This window comes from Grampus griseus (genome assembly GCF_964374135.1).
Source record: "Grampus griseus genome assembly, chromosome: 14".
Taxonomy (NCBI): Eukaryota; Metazoa; Chordata; class Mammalia; order Artiodactyla; family Delphinidae; genus Grampus; species Grampus griseus.
In genome coordinates, this window is record NC_139008.1 from 42828635 (window position 1) to 42846225 (window position 17591).

Consider the following 17591-nt stretch of genomic DNA (forward strand, 5'->3'; position numbering starts at 1 on the left):
GAGTAGATGTGTTGAGTCTTCATCCCCTTTCTTGCAGCACGATGAACTGGCAGACAGTCTTCCTTGTGCAGAAGGAGAGTTTATCTTCCTTCGTCTCAGTGTTCTTCGTGAGGTATGTAGCAGTGACTCTTGGCATCGGGCCACTAAATGAGGGTGCCTTTTCATGGCTTTAATGGCAACGTTCCTTCTTGGTTGCAGTATTTGGAAAGAGAGCTCACCATGGCCAGCCTGCCATTCACATTTGATGTCGAGAGGAGCATTGATGACTGGGTCTTCATGTGCTTCTTTGTGGGAAATGACTTCCTTCCTCACCTGCCGTCCTTAGAGATTAGGTATGTATGTTTGTGTCGGTCTTCAAACTGTTGTTTTAGCCTTCTTGCCTTTACAGTGCACGCTGGTCCTAATACATAATGTTTGTTTCCTGGTGGCAGGGAAGGTGCAATTGACCGTTTGGTTAACATATACAAAAATGTGGTACACAAAACTGGGGTAAGTTCACTCTTGAATAATTTCAAAACAGAAGTATTTGCTTTTATAAGAAGATCATTTTACATGTATTTTATCACTTACAGGGTTACCTTACAGAAAGTGGTTATGTCAATCTGCAGAGAGTACAGATGATCATGTTAGCAGTTGGTGAAGTTGAGGATAGCATTTTTAAAAAGAGAAAGGATGATGAGGTAAAGTGTTTCTATTGCAGTAGCTAAATTGCTCCTGTCTCTAATAGGCTGTGATGATCCTGTGATTGTCCTTTTAACCTCTTTGAGTGCGCTGTTAAATCACTGTAGTGTATCAAACACCAATGTAATCACGAGTGGTCAGTGCTTTGATGATTTTATAAAGGCTGTGATGCTTGCTGTGTGGAACTATGTACTGCACCCTGTGTGAGTTGCATTGTAATTTCTTCTCTCAATCTTAATTAAGGTATAAATCCAAACACCTGTCTAATCAATAGGACATGAAATGAGGGTTCCAAAGCTAGAAGAATGCTGGAATTGGACTAGTGTGTTTTATAGGCACTGTTTATGCTCTGAACCTAGGAACTCTGTACTCTGGTGGCAGAGTATAGGGGGTCTGGGTGGGATTACATCAGTCAAGGCAGGTGGTTTCAGCTCTGTGTAAGAAATGTAGACATAAAAAAAGGAAATAAAGTCACAAAGCACCCGGGAATTAGTTACCTGTGATAGGGTGAGTGCTTAGGTGAGAAGTCCAGGTTTCTGGCTGGGATAGTTGGGAGTTTGCTGGTGCCATTCACCAAGGTAGCAAGCCCCAGGGGTAGAGCAGGATGGGGTGGGGATAAGGTAGAAGTGAGTTTCGTTTTGGAGGTACTGAGTTTGAGGGGTCACAGGACACCTGAGAGGAGAAAAGTCCATGAACCAATTAGATGGATATATGTAGAGCGCAGGTCATAAGTCTTTTGAAAGGAGATTTGAGAACCATTGGCATGTGGGAGATGCCTCCCGTCATGAGTGTGAACTTGATGTCCCTGGAAGCTCACATAGCGTGAAAGTGCCTCCGTGAGGAGCCTTGAGGAGTGTGGACGTTTAAGGAGAAGGCGGGGCCGGGGGAGGACGTCCCTAGAGAGAGGAGAAGCCTTCCGTGCTGCCTGAGGTGTCAGAGCAGGACGGACAGGCCCCTAGTCTTCAGCCAGGGCTCGAGATGCCCTCGGGAGCTGAGGGCTGGAGGGGCAGCAGCCTGGAGGCAGAGTGGGCTGGAGGATGACCATGGGGAGTCGCCAGGGAGACCAGCAGTGGGTAAAATGAGCAGAGAGCAAGTGGAGGAGAGCGCTTAGAAACTGATTTTCTACAAGTCACATGGCTCTTGTGAGCAAATAGCAACATAATATCACTACCTTGTGTCACGATTTCCTAACAGATTAAAACATGTCATTGTCTCTGACAAGATTTTATGTTCTCTTCAGTTTTGTGTACTGTAGTTAGGGGCCTCTTCTTTAGAACTTTGGGTACCATTTTGTGTAACAGTGAGTGGACTGTAGGCATTCTTTCAAAGCCTTTGGTATTTGATAATCTTCACATGTAAAATTCAAATAACTAACTTTGGGATATCAAATGTCTACCAGAACAGCCGTTTTTAACTAAGTCTTCAACAATTACAGTGGCTCCACTCGAACTGCTGCCATTTTGCTTAAGGAATAAACTATATATACTGTGTACTACTTGGTGTAAAAATCTCATGTTAGACAAGTCCTTTGAGGCGGCTTTAGCAGCTTCTGTACTATTAAATATTGATGGTATTTGGCATTAGAATTGGATGTATAGGATTTGATAGACTCCAAAGTGCTTCAGATTTAAGTATGTCATGTGGTTTCCAGCTGGCCTGGCAGAGAGGGCGTTTTACAGCTTTGGATCTTTTTTGGTGTCCTTGACATCATATGATGTCTGTTAGCATGGTTGGGCATTGGGGAAATTAATGAACCCTCGGAAATTCAATATAAAAGTATCTGGCTCACTTGGTGGGGAAGTGTCTGGGGAATTCAATATAAAAGTATCTAGGGAAGTGTGTCCACGGCTTTTGACAGATTTCGAGAGGAATTCATAGCACACAAAAAGATTAAAGATCAGTAAGGTCCGTCCAGGTGGACTTGTTCTGCTTACGCAGCCACCTCCCTTAAAAATAGCAAAGTAGATAGTAGAATAGGAATACATCAATATTTGTTATTAAAATTGAACAGTTAGGTCAGAAATGTATAGTTTTTATTTAATGAGTTTTGATGTTTGCCTTTCATCTTGCAAATGTTCATTTACTCAGCAAATATTTCTTGTTTACCGTGTGTCAGGTAGTATTCTGAGCGTTACTGATACAACAAAAAATGAAGCAAAAAAGCAGACGAAATTTCTGACCTCATGGAGCTAACATTCTTCCGGGGGAAATGGACAATCAACACAAAAACGAAGTGTAGTGTGCAGGGTGTTAGAGAGTGCTGAGTGCCATGAAGGAAACTAAAGCAGGGCAGGAAGTGTCTGGGGAGGTTGCAACCCTAGAAAAGGTGGCTGGAGAAGGCCTCACTGACGGATGGCTTTGAGAAAAGACCTGAAGGATGTGAGGGAGTGAGCCAGGCAGATGTGTGCGGAAAGAGCATTTCAGACAGGGAACAGTCCGTGCAAAGGCTCTAGGGCAGGAGCATACGCAGGATGTTTAGAACAGCGAGGAGCCGGGAGCCACTGTGGTGGGAGCAGAGGAAGCAAAGGGAAGCGAGTAGGAGAAGAGGTCAGAAAGACGATGGGTCTGGTAGAGCCCTCTAGGTCACTGACAGGACTTCAGCTTTCAGTCTGCATCATTGAAGCATAAAAGTGACAGATCTGACACGTACTGTAAAGCCATCACTGTGGCTGCTGTATGGAGGTAAAGGCAGAAGCAGTGAGCCCAGTTAAGAGGCTCCTTTGCAATAATCCAGGGGAGCCAGCACGGTGGCAGTGAAGGTGAGAATAGGTGGCTGGATTCTGAACGTGTTGAAGCAGGAACCAATGGGGGATGAAATCCTAGGTGTGAGAGAAGGAAAGGTGTCAAGAATGACTCTAAGGCATTTTTTCTGAGCAGATGAAAGACGGTCTGGTCTGAGCAGCTGTGATGAGAAGACTGGGAGGTGCAGGGCTGGGGGTGGGGTTCTGTTTTGGACACGTCAAGCTTGAGACGTGAGGGTGGGGGTGTTGAGTTGGGAGAGGCTCTGGCTGGAGAGTCATGAGACGAGAGGATTCCTTCTGTGAGCGCAGGGAAGTGGGGAGGTCCAAGTATCGGGCCCGGAGGGGCGCCAGCGTTACAGGGACAGCATGGGGGCTGGGAGGCTGTTGAGTGAAGGCAGCAGCAGGAGTGAAAGAACCAGGTGAGTGTGGTGTCCTGGCAGCCCAGTGCAGAGGGCACCATTCCAGAAGGAGTCGTCGTGGTCAGATAAGAGACGTTTCCTTAACAACAGGGGCAAAGCTTCATCAGAGAAGTGGGTGGTGTTCACGTCTTAGGAGGTTTTCAGGAGTAGGTCCCCATGTATCCAGCATTCAGCCCCTCCTGCAGAAAGCACAAAGCTCACATCTCGTTAGGTGTCCTGTTGTGGGTGGAAGTGCTGCGAGTAGGGTGACAGTCAGTATAGTACCTGCCGTGGTCACCTTAGCTGTCGTTTCAGTGCCTGGACACTCAACAGAAATGCAGGCGTGGGAGGAGTGCTTTCTGGGGAAAGGGGGCCTTTGAGTGGCTCACCTGGGGGAGAGCAAGGTCAACCCTAAATCCTGTCTAGTTGAAACTATGGCTACATTTTGAAAATGAGTGGAGGGAAGAATCAAGGCAGACTGGACGCTTTCCTGTGAATTTAACTGGCCCAGAATAAACAGTATAGACATCTGAATTTTCTTCCTTCTTTCATTAGGTTGACTTGTTGCAATCTTGGTGGGTAGTGTTTGCACAGAGCCCCACTGCTCTCTTTACCCACTTGTGCCACACATGTGACAGCGCTAGAAACTGTCCAGCCCTTTTTAGGTAATAGAGGCCCATTATTAAATTGTCGTGTTGATTTTTAAAAATTGTCATCTTCATTATTAACTATCTTCAGCTACAACTTAAAGAATTGTTTTCTTACTTATGTTTATCTTCTCCATTATTGGCAGCCTGTTCACTCCAGGGAAGAACCAAGGGTCCTTGTCATGACTCTTGCATTCTTTCCTGAAATGATGTTAAAAACTACCTGAAAAAAAATTTGAGGAACATTTTAAATTGTATCTAAACTCAATTTAGAATGCTCTCTATCCATCTGCAGTTCTGATAAGCAGCACTTTGAACATACAGTCCATTGCCTGGTTTAATTATGTACCTAGGTTTCTGGGGTCTTCCTTTAAAACTTTAATTGTCTCCCGAATCATTCCTGGTAATGTTTAACTCTTACATTTTTGTGTAATTATTTGACAGAATATGTGGATTTTATACTTTTAGGACAGTTTTAGAAGACGACAGAAAGAAAAAAGAAAGAGAATGAAGGTGAGTTTTAGCTAATATCATAAGACTGGCAATGGTATCAGTTTACGATTTGGGAGGAAGATGTTCATTACAATAGCTCTTTATTCCTTACGGGCTGGGAGTTGGTTAGGGACGTGGCGCCCACCCAGCTGCCTTCCTGCCTGGTATTGATTTTAAAGAAGTCCTTTCTAAGCTCTCTGGAGTCTGAAGGGAAACACTTGATGGGCAGGAGGGGGCAGGTTGCATTTAGCTGTTGAAGAGGTTTTTTTTACGATAGTCAGATACTGTTTTTGTAATAAAAGCAGTCAACCCTTTGTTTCCCCTTACAAGTCACTATACTCTGTCTATATCTTTGTCAGGTTAATCTTCCTAGAACAAGATACCCATAGCTTTGTTGTTTCTCTGCTCGGAAATCACCAGTGACTCCTTAGTCCCCTCAGAATCCAGTTCTCTCTCAGTCTGCCTTGCAGAGTGCACCGTGGCCTGGTTGAATTCTGGCCTCCAGCCCTTCCCCTGCTGTCCTCTAAATACACCATGTTGCTCCTGACCTAGAGCCTTGCCCCCCTTTGGCTGGTCCAGAAGATTCCTACTCCAAGCCCCGCACACCTGTCTTCTCCACGGCCTCCCTTGCTGCCTCTGCTTGTGGTCCAGGTTGAGCAGTCCTTTCCTTTATCTCTGGTGAATGTTGTCTTCCTTCCTGGATTTTAAATTCATGGAGTTGAGGGACTGCCTCTTATTATCATATTTTATTGGATTTGAGCAATTTCAGGAACCTAGAAGGGAGAAGAGTAATTTATTGTTGCAGGTAGTTGCAAACCACTTAGATTGGGAGGAGCATATTTGGTTTCTACTTTATTTTTTTCCTTTTTTTAATTAATTTTAAAAAATTGAGGTATATTTGATGTATAATATTATATAATCAGGTGATTAGAGTATATTATGTACAGTATAGTATATATAATAGTGATTCACACTTTTTAAAGGTTATATTCTATTTACAGTTATTATAAAATATTGGCCATATTCCCTGTGTTGTACATTATATCCTTGTAGCTTATTTATTTTATATATAATAGTTTGTACCATATATTATTATTTCCTTTCAGTCAATGTCTGTTTTTGAAACATCTGTTTATCAGTCAGCCACAACCGTCACCTAGTGTAGCTATAGCTATAGTATAGCTGTAATTAATTGGCAATAAAGAGTTAAATTCTAGCAAGGTGAAGGGTAAATAAAAGCTGTATTTCCTGAGTAGAAGTTAAACTCTTGACTTATTTTTTTTTACCATTAAGGTAAATGTTATAGTTATTTATTATTTGTTATTTTTATTTGCCTAAAATTATGTCTTGAATGTGTTCAGAAATTGTAAGTAAACGTAGTAGAACAGCCTAATGAGACTTGAACAGTTCCACAAGGTGGAACTGCAAGTGACAGGCATTCTCAAACTCCACGTGTATATACCAGAACAGTGAATTATATGTACTTTTAGAGCAGAGTTACTATTACAAACGGTTGTTTACAGGGTAAGTTACCATTATATCAAAGTGTAGACAACCCTGTCATGTTAACAGAAATCCATTTCGTCTTTTAAGTGCTTACAGTGGGGACTCTTTCTATTGCCCTCTTTTCTTCCTGTCATCTAACTGTGTTGTGATTTAATTTTAATTTCTACATTCATTTATTTCCATGTATGTTAGAGAGATCAACCATCTTTCTCTCCTGGTGGAATATTAACCCCTCATGCCCTTGGTTCAAGAAACTCACCAGGATCTCAAGTAGCCCATAATCCGAGACAAGCAGCCTATGAAATGAGGATGCAGAATAACTCTGTAAGTGACTCACTTTTATGTAGCTTTGAAGGGTGGTGACTTATCAGATGCCCCTGTAGTTGTGTGTGAATTTGATCATTTAGCCTGGGGTTGTTTTGTTTTATAGTTTTTCTCAATTTCTTTTGCCTTGAGAGATATTTTTAATTCTATTAAATTCTTTATCAATATGAAAATATCTAAATGATGTGAAAAGAAAGAAAATGCATGTAAATACAGTTGGCTAAGTGGCTGCAGTGTCTCTGTAATGCACATGGGCCACAGTGCTTCCCTCTTCCCCCAAAGGTACAGTGGTGATGGTGCTAGAAGCATGAGGGGACATCCAAATGTCTCACGTCTCTGGCGTGAGAGACAAGGGAGGGTTTTGCTGCCTAATTTCCCCTTTCCTTCCAGGGATCAGTTATGGGCATTTTGCAGAATGGTATTCCTCAGTCTGTTAAATACAGATACTCCTTACTGCCTAAGCTTCCCTCTCCAACTCAGTCATAGAATAGATCCGAGCATGTGTTTTAAGGTAGTTCTCACTACCGAACTCAGAATGGATTTGCCTCATGGTATCCCTCCTTATTTGAACTTTGTAATCCAAGCTGCGTGAGCAGATCATTTCAGCCAGCAAGGCTTTACTCTGTCCATTAGCTTCCTGTTGTATTGACAGAAGACCAAGAGCTCAGAGCACACGGCAAGACAGCAAGCAGGGGTGAGGGAATAGACCATGAACTAACACACACATACAGCAGATAAAGCTATTGCTTATTTCAGGCTAGTAGGCATGAGAGAGAGAGAGTTTTGTAAAGGGAGAAAAGATACTATGTAAACTTTTACTATGATAGATGCAAGGAAATTGCATAAGTTTGGATATTTAAGTTTTATTTTTCTATTAGTTATCCTATTGATGATAAAATCCCTTTTTATAGGGCAATCCTGTATGTGGAATTTTTGCCATATCAAGAGACTGATTGAATTTATATTCCCATAAATTCACAATTAGAAGTTTTAGGACCTTAGATTTGGAATTTGAGAAATGAGGTTTTGCATCTCCCAAGAGAAGAAGCCTGCCTTTTTGTTGTGTTTTTTTTGTTCTGTTTGAGTTTTGTTTTCTTTTTTTAATTTTTATTTTATACTGGAGTATAGTTGATTAACAGTGTTCTGGGACTTCCCTGGTGGCGCAGTGGTTAAGAATCCACCTACCAATGCAGGGGACACGGGTTCGAGCCCTGGTCCGGGAAGATCCCATATGCCGCGGAGCAACTAAGCCCGTGCGCCACAATGGCTGAGCCTGTGCTCTAGAGCCCCTGAGCCACAACTATGGAGCCCATGTGCTACAACTACTGAAGCCCATGTACCTAGAGCCCGTGCTCCACAACAAGAGAAGCCACCGCAATGAGAAGCCCGCTCACTGCAACAAAGAGTGGCCCCTGCTCGACGCAACCAGAGAAAACCCGCATGCAGCAATGAATACCCAATGCAGCCAAAATAAATTAGTTAAAAAACAAAACAAAAAAAACAATGTTCTGTTAGTTTCAGGTGTACAGCAAAATGATTCACTTATATATAGTTGGCCAAAAAGTTCCTTTGGTTTTTAAGTAAAAATAAAAGCACATTTTTAATTTCCACCAAGAACTTTATTGAGCAACGTATTCACCGTTTTGTTCCACTACCTTCTGCCATTTTTCAGGCAACTTTATAATTCCATCTTCCCAAAACTTTTTATCTTTTTGAGCAAAGAACTGTTCCAGGTGCCTTTTACAGCCTTCCAGGGAATTGAAATTTTTTCCATTAAGAGAATTTTGTAAAGACCAAAATAAATGGAAATCCACAGGTGCAATGTCTGAAGAGAGCAGATGACTCAGAACTTCCCAGCCAAGTTGTAATAGTTTTTGCCTGGTCATCAAAGAAACATGCGGTCTTGCGTTATCCTGATGGAAGATTATGCGTTTCCTGTCTTTTCCGGATGCTTTTCGTCGAGTGCTGCTTTCATTTGATCTAATTGGGAGCAGTATATGTTGGAATTAATCGTTTGATTTTCCGGAAGGAGCTCATAATAGAGGACTCCCTTCCAATCCCACCACATACACAACATCACCTTCTTTGGAGGAAGACTGGCCTTTGGTGTGGTTGGTGGTGGTTCATTTCACTTGCGCCACAATCTCTTCCGTTCCACATTATTGTACAGTGTCCACTTTTCATCACCCATCACGATTTGTTTTAAAAACGGAACGTTTTCCTCACGTTTCAGTAGAGAATCACATGTGGAAATACAGTCAAGAAGGTTTTTTTCACTTAATTTATGTGGAACCCAAACATCAAAGCGATTCACATAACCAAGCTGGTGCAAATGATTTTCAACGCTTGATTTGGATATTTTGAGTATGTCAGCTATCTCCCGTGTGGTATAACATTGACTGTTCTCAGTTAATGTCTCGATTTGATCTCTGTCAACTTCAACTGGTCTACCCGACTGTGGAGCATCGTCCAGCGAGAAATCTCCAGCATGAAACTTCGCAAACCACTTTTGACACATTCGATCAGTCACGGCACCTTCTCCATACGCTGCACTAATCTTTTTTTGCGTTTCAGTTGTGTTTTTACCTTTCTTGAAATAATAAAGCATAATATGCCAAAAATGTTGCTTTTTTCTTCCATCTTCAATATTAAAATGGCTACACAAAAATTCACCAATCTTGATGTTTTTTTTAAAATGCACACTGATGTGACAGCTGTCACAATACAATCTAAGAAAATTGTTTCGGACTTCCCTGGTGGTCCAGTGGTTAAGAATCTGCTTGCCAGTGCAGGGGACACGGGTTCGATCCCTGGTCCAGGAAGATCCCACATGCTGCGGGGCAGCTAAGCCTGTGCGCCACAACTACTGATCCCATGCTCTAGAGCCCACAAGGTGCAACTGCTGAGCTCATGTGCCACAACCGTTGAAGACCACACGCTCTGGGGCCCGCATGCTGCAACTACTGAAGCCCGCGCGCCTGGAGCCTGTGCTCCGCAACAAGAGAAGCCACTGCAATGAGAAGCCCACGCACCGCAAAGAAGAGTAGCCCCCTGCCTCCCCCGCTCACCTCAACTAGAGAAAGCTGCGTGCAGCAACAAAGACCCAACGTAGCCATAAAAAAGAAAAGAAAATTGTTTCAAATGAAGTTAAAGACAACTGAGCGCTACTAGAGCCATCTTAATGGAAAAAGACCAACAAACGTTTTGGCCAGACGTATACATGTACATGTATCTATTTTTGATTTTTTTTTCTTATACAGAGTGAGATGTGGAAGGTCAGTGAAAGGGATTGCAGTGAGACACTTGAGTAGAACAGAAAAAGCTGATGTCCATCATTTAAGATCATAGTGACTACAGTCCCCACAGAGTGGAACTGAAAGTGACTGGCATTCTCAAACACCATATTGATGATATGATAGAATGCTTTTTTCTTAATGTCAGGGAGGCAGTAGGTTTAAACTTTGTCACCTGTGATTGCCCTGAGAAGGATTGCAGTATTACAGTCCGGCTCCACAGAACCAGATCCACTGTTGATTAGTAACGTCTCCCAGGGGAGTGAGAGTGGGGAGGTTGGTGTTCACGTTGCTTATTTGATCCTGTATTAATTCCTCTTGACAGTGTATTTCTTTTGGAGTCTTTGCAAAGAGGGATTTTCATCTAGAATGTTCTGAATTTAAAGTAATCATGAAGGCATATTACCAGTTCAGTTAAAGAGGGCCTTTAAAGTTATGGAGTTTTGCTCTTTTGGTGTGTTTTTGTTTATTTTTGTTTATTGATTTTTTTGAGCTGTTTGGGCGTGTTAGTCTGCAGTACTTGACCAATGTCTGCTGACGGTGAACACTGACAGTGTTTTATCAGACGGCTTCTGTTTCTTCATAAATATGTGTTTTTAATTTTTGCATTCTGAAGTATGGTTTCATTATATCTGCAGCCATTCTCAATTAACAGAATATGATTACAAAACAGCATTTTAAAAAAATTTTTATGACTTGTTATGAATCTGGTATGTTTAGGAAGGAATCCTTTTGTTGGTAGAGGGAGAGGAGAAAAGAGCAGTGGGGGGGGGTTAGCATTAAAGAGCAGACACCCGCCTTTCGTGTTTTCCTTGAAGGTATATTATTTTTGTTATCCAAAGATGGAATTTATATTTTGTCAATTTGGGAAAGTTTGCTTTTTACCCAACTTCCCTTCATAATTTAATCCAAATGGATCAGTGTGGGGTTTAAAAATAAAAGTGATGACTTAGTGAGTCAGGTGTGCTATTGATCTTCCACATGTGGTGTTTCGTTTAATCCCTGCAGTAATCTGTTAAGATAGAGAACAGTAGCATCTCCATTTCAAGTTGAGGCTGACACGTTAAATAAATTGCCCAAGGCCATACACGGAGAAAGGCTGGTTTGGTATTTCAAACCCAGGTCTGTCTGACTGAAAATACCCATCTCATTTTCCCAGTGCAACAGTGCCTTCCTGGATTTATTTTTTTACTGGGTTTTGTGAGGGGTTTTGGACAGTATTGGCCATACGATATCATGAGTAAAATTGATACTATACGTTTTTAAAAGGAAAGTGTTATAAGCTCTATGTGAAATATAATTTTGCTTTGTTGTAACAAACTTTCTTAGCCTGTGGTATGAACTGCCTTTATGCTAATTATAGTATCAACAAAATAGCCTCCTGAGCTCTCAATTTAAAAAATGCAATTTACTCAAAATATCTAATATATTGTGAATAATAGAACAAAACCTTTACTATGAAAACCTTTTTTGCCACTTGTGTTTTTGGTCATTTAACATAAAACTAAAGTTGCAGAAGACTTTAATTTTTTAGTTAAAATTAAAATACTGTAGGGTGTGCCTATCTTCGTTGAGTTAAGTACAAAGGGAAGAGATAATACTGAATTTAAAGTGGTATCCAAGTCTTTGAAATACTAATAAGATGTGCATTTTTCTAAGATGACCAATAGATTTTTATTTGTACATTGAATTTTAAAATAGTGTATGTAAAATAATTTAACAGTTATCTGGCAGAGCCTTATTACTAAACTGTTGCTTTCCAGAGTGGTTATACTAGGTTGAACACATACCATTTAACTTTGTTTTCACCCGCTTGACTATTTTATGTATTACTAATTTATTTATTTATCTTTTTCCCCCTTTACCGTTTTGCTGTTTGATTGGTGGAAAGTGATCGTGAATTCATAAGATCAGCGAATCACCAAAGAAAATAAATATTTAAGTATTAATTTTTTAAATTTATAAAATTAAATTTTTCTTTTTTCTTCTGAAGCAGTTTTTACCCTAAGAATGTTCAGATTCTTTTGAGTTTAAGCATAGGAAGCTTGGTACCATATTACTCTTTTTTGGGGAAGTGCAATAGGCCAAGATCAGTCTTTGTGCTTTCTAAATACGTTTACTAATATCTATTTAACAGCCTTAAAAAATGTATTACCGTGAAGCATGGTGGTAGTAGCAGTTGGATGTAACTTCTTATGTGAAATGAATAATTAAGTCCTTCCTCTCTAATGTCATAATTGCCTGCAGAGTCCTTCAGTGTCTCCTAATGCGAGTTTCACTTCTGATGGCTCCCCATCTCCGAGAGGAGGAATTAAGCGAAAAGTGGAAGACAGTGACAGTGAACCTGAGCCAGAGGATAACGTCAGGTGAAGCCATTTTTTGGTAGCACTTTGTTAGCAAATTGCTGAAATAGAGGCGGTCTAATTAATGCTATTAGCTCAGAGCAGCAGTGCCTTCAGATGCTTGCCTGTGATCTTTTTATCCACAAGTAATTAATGTGGAGGGTTAGAATAGTCAGTAAATTCCAGTGAGATGTGTAAGCTATAGCTGTTAAACCTAAGTATCTAGATTAGTATGCAGGTTTTCGTCCTCCAAGCCACTTTTCCCTCTGAGAGCGGGCGCTAGATGGGCTGGGCATGAGGTGTTTAGCTCTGACTGTGTGATCTGAAGGTCACTGCGTGGAGATTACATTTTCAAGCTGCTTAACCCAGAAAGTTCAGTTACACTTGGATACTTGATATGGTTTGCTTTAATCTTCTTAGTTGAAAAGTTTCTTCCTCAAGATGAAATATGTAGAACTTATTTGGTTAAGAAATAAATATGTATATTTTTTAAAAAACACAGACTTGTATATGCATAGTTATATTTCATGACAGAGAAGTTTCCCTGTAGCTGTATACTTAACATTTATTTTATTTTTTAAAAAATTTATTTATTTTTGGCTGCGTTGGGTCTTCGTTGCTGCACGTGGGCTTTCTCTAGTTGTGGTGAGTGGGGACTACTCTTCGTTGCGGTGTGCAGGCTTCTCACTGAGGTGGCTTCTCTTTGTTGCAGAGCACGGGCTCTAGGCCCATGGGCTTCAGTAGTTGTGGCACACAGGCTTCAGTAGTTGTGGCTCGTGGGCTCTAGAGCTCAGACTCAGCAGTTGGGGCACATGGGCTTAGTTGCTCCATGGCATGTGGGATCTTCCCGGACCAGGGCTCGAACCCGAGTCCCCTGCATTGGCAGGCGGATTCTTAACCACTGTGCCACCAGGGAAGTCCCATACTTAACATTTATAATGGGAAACTTTGATTCTTTAATTTGTCCAGAAGTTGGAGATCATCATATAATAAGATTAACAGCCTCTCCTGTAATTAAATCTAGGTTTCAATCCTGGGCTCCAAGTGCAAAAGGCCAACAGTCTTAATAAATGTAACTCATTAAGAATTTAGCAAAAATGATATAGTTCAGAGTTAAGTAAACAATGGTGGTCCATCTCTCGTGCTTCTTATATAGGATGTGGGTGGTGTGTTTATAATTAGAAATGTTCTTTGATGTTAGATTCTAATATCTGTGATGACTGGTCATCGAACATTTACCTGACCTGAGTTTTTATCCTCTGCTTCTATAACAGTGGATTTCCTCTTAGAGTATCTTTTGTTTTACTCTGAGGTCATCATGATCAATACTAGCTTAATAGTAAACTTGATTTATTTAGTACTTTATTATTTAATTCAGGTGCTGGGGATAATCAAGGTAGAAATGCTTCTCAAGAAATGCTTGGGATTCTTAGCATTTATTTTGTTCATATTTTCTGTAAAATGGTGATAATCCACATCATGGATAGAGGATAGTTCTCCTGATTGATGTTCTGTGAATCCTTTGTGTATGCGGGAAATTAAAATTGGTAATATGTGCGGGTTTCCCCCAGTATCCGAAAGTGGATGGGGCCTATGAAATCTTTCAGAGCCGAAACGGCGTAAAGAAGGAGTTACCTTAGGTCACGTCTTGCTGCACAAAATAAATGGAGATAAAGCCCAGATGCTCACAGACACAGCTCACAGCTCTGGCGGCAGATGCTAAGACGCTGAGTGTGATTCCTGGGGAAGGGGCTGGCGGGGCCACTCCTTCTGGGGTGCACGCTGAAAACAAACGTGCTAAACGAGATTCCCATTTTCTGCCTTTTTTTTTTTTTTAAGCGAAATCTCTGCATTTCTTTCTATTAGAGAAAACAGGTATTAATGAGAGTCTTTTGTAAAAGCAAAGTGGTGTAAAGTGAACTTTTGAAAAGCAGGGCATACCTGTATTCTGAAACATGACTGCAGTTAATTTGTAAGCTCTGGCACATGGTAGAAAATGGCCTTACTGTAGAATCATCTTGGTGTTCTTGATCTGTGCTAATTAAAAAAATTTTTTTTTGGCTTCTTTGTGTTCCTTTAAGAAGATGTTTTCATCTCTTGGAGAATGAGAAATGAGTACTTTGTGGTTCTTCACGTTGTATTTTCCAGTGATTAATGATAACTTAGTGAATTAATTGACCTGCTTCTAAGTTTTACCAGAATATACATACATACATACATACGTGTGTACATGTGCATGCGTGTCCTTCCCTTCAACTCTTAGCTCAAAGAGGCCCAAGCATAGGGAGAGTAGGTTAGTTATACATATAATTTCTGCCTGGTTTCTAGATTATTCTTTTATAAATCACTTTTTACCTTTAAAAGAATTACCCATGCAAGTCTTTTTTTTTTAAGTAATTTAATTGACTTTCTCTGTATAGTTTAAATATATTTTAACAAACTGAGGAACTTGAACTATATAAAAATATCTTCAGCAAATTTTAAAGTGTAGCTTTAGGGACTTCCCTGGTGGCGCAGTGGTTAAGAATCCGCCTGCCAGTGCAGGGGACATGGGTTCGATCCCTGGCTTGGGAAGATCCCATATGCCGCGGAGCAGCTAAGTCTGTGCACAACTACTGAGCCTGCGCTCTAGAGCCCAAGAGCCACAACAACTGAGCCCACATGCCGCAACTACTGAAGCCTGCGAGCTCTAGAGCCTGTGCTCCGCAACAAGAGAAGCCACCGCAATGAGAAAGCTCACGCGTCGCAACTAGAGAAAGTTCGCGCGCAGCACCGAAGACCCAATGCAGCCAAAAAGTTAATTTAAAAAAAAAAATGTAGTTTTAGAATTATTCCACAATCAAAAAGCATGTAAAACAGTATGAAAATTCGAGCAAACAAGTGTTCTGTATCTACTTTAGCATAAGTGATTATTCTTTTTTTAAATGTAGTTTTATAATGCTCTTACTGGAATCAGTGTTTGAGTTTTTGATGTTTAACTCTCTTTAAGTTGGTAATAAATCCTGTGAAAGCGGACTTTTTAGAAATAGTTAAATGAAACCGTGTTTGTTAGCATTACTGTTTAACTCATTTACATTTCACCTGGACATTAAATATAAATTGATTTGGTGATAAACAGGTAGACAGTTACCATATTAATTCAGCATACACTGGCTTTGCCTGGTTTGTAGGTTATGGGAAGCTGGTTGGAAACAGCGGTACTACAAAAACAAATTTGATGTTGATGCAGCTGATGAGAAATTCCGACGTAAAGTTGTGCAGTCTTACGTTGAAGGACTCTGCTGGGTTCTTCGATATTATTACCAGGTACAAAGAGAATATTTTCCTCTAAACCTCTAGTTAGTCATTTTAGGAACATAATTTCTATAATAATGTGTATTATTGAGCTGTATTCTGAGATTAAACCTAGACTTCTTTTTAAGCTTCCTATTTAGAAATTCATTACTTTGAATAATATTTGTTTCTAAAGCTCCTTAGGTGTTAATATATAAACAAAGCTATTTTTTTGCTGTGTCAAAAGATTTCAACACCAGGGAGTATGGTTGAGTATACTTTGTCTTTCAAATGACTAAAGTGTAGTGTTTTTTTAATTGGAATAAAAAAATAAGTGAGGAACTAATAGATAGTCACTAAATGACTGAACAAAGGACAAAGCCTGGAAAATACTATTAAGAATTAGAAAGGAATTTGAATGATACCATTTCCTCTGTATAAGGTAGTGATGTTACTTAAAGTGCTTTCTAATTGGAGTCATCTGTATCTGACTTAAAGCCTTTGATAATTGGGATGTCAGATTGATGAGAGGTTAGGTAGACATGGGGATTGTAACACAGATAGTTAATATCTGGTTTTGTGCTCGGAGGTGAAGCAAGTTCAGTTTGGTGTGATCTGAAATTAGTAAGTAGAAAGTAATTTAATGTGCTGAGTATCAACTATAAAATATTTTAATTTCATGTTTTACTCCTACCAGGATTTTAATTCACCAGGCACAGAGTGAAAACATATATCAGGGAGACTTCTTTTTTCTATGAGTATAACTTGTTTCCGTTTTGATGGGCTTACTTAAATATTTTTATAATGAAGATAAAGTTTTCCCTGAAAATATAGGGAATAGTAAGATGAAGCTTTTGCCTGTTTTACTCTCAATGACAGTGATGTCCCTTCTTCACCTGTAGGCTCAGTAAGTGTCAGCTGCAGCTGCTCTTCATTTTATTTGATGATGGCAGCTCTAGAGTTGAAAGAAATGCCACCAAACACATTATAAGGATAAAAATCTTCACCAGATTGTGTTTGTGAATATAAAGTTTGGTATTAACTACTGATTATTAAAGGTGTTTTGCAGTATTTTTTAAATCAAGGGGCCATTGATACGAAGTAAAAAGTTCAGATTTAATCAAAATAACTTAGGACTCATGGAAAAACTTAATGCATGGAATATATACTAGAAGTCGTGCTTTATAAATAGAATATATAGGTTAACAGTCTAATTTTTATTTGTTTTTTTCTGTGTATATCATTAACATAGATTTTTGGGTTTGCTGTTTTTAATGATTGCAGGGTTGTGCGTCCTGGAAGTGGTATTATCCATTCCATTATGCACCATTCGCTTCAGACTTTGAAGGTATTGCAGATATGGCTTCTGATTTTGAGAAGGGTACCAAACCGGTAAGCTTAACTATTTAGAGCCATAAAATTTATAGAATTTTGGCTTAGATAAAAATTGTGTGTTGTATGCTAAAGTTTTTTTTTTTTCTTTTTTACAGTTTAAACCACTGGAACAACTTATGGGGGTTTTTCCAGCTGCAAGTGGTAACTTTCTACCTCCATCATGGCGGAAGCTCATGAGTGATCCCGTGAGTCTTTTAGTATTTTGAGTGTGTTGGTAACTGGATTTTTGTCGTACATTTTACCAACATTAGCCACAATTCGTCTTGCATCTCATATTTAAGAGAGCGAAGTGCAGGAAAAAAAGTAATAGTATTTGAGTTCCGTATATTTTTCACCACTTTATTCTTTTTCTGCTTTCCTTGGCCATCAGGACCCAACTTAGTAAAAAAAAAAAATCATTTGTGTTTGGGAGAAATTCTTAGAACAGTTTTTTTATTCTCAGCCTACCTGTAAGCTATTATTTTTGGTTGTTCCAGCCTGTGTGGTGGCTGCTAGAGCT

The 17591-nt window shown here is 40.0% G+C and overlaps 1 protein-coding gene across 1 annotated transcript in view; it reads left to right on the forward strand.

Annotated features, from left to right (window-relative positions):
- Window positions 1–17591, forward strand: part of XRN2 (5'-3' exoribonuclease 2) — an 80102-nt gene that overhangs the window by 25085 nt on the left and 37426 nt on the right. The window contains exons 10-19 of the mRNA XM_082670980.1: window positions 38–112; window positions 199–332; window positions 432–489; window positions 573–680; window positions 4936–4980; window positions 6658–6789; window positions 12330–12448; window positions 15595–15730; window positions 16982–17089; window positions 17188–17277. Of these exons, the coding sequence (XP_082527106.1) occupies window positions 38–112; window positions 199–332; window positions 432–489; window positions 573–680; window positions 4936–4980; window positions 6658–6789; window positions 12330–12448; window positions 15595–15730; window positions 16982–17089; window positions 17188–17277 (1005 nt within the window). The remainder of the gene's footprint in view (window positions 1–37; window positions 113–198; window positions 333–431; window positions 490–572; window positions 681–4935; window positions 4981–6657; window positions 6790–12329; window positions 12449–15594; window positions 15731–16981; window positions 17090–17187; window positions 17278–17591) is intronic.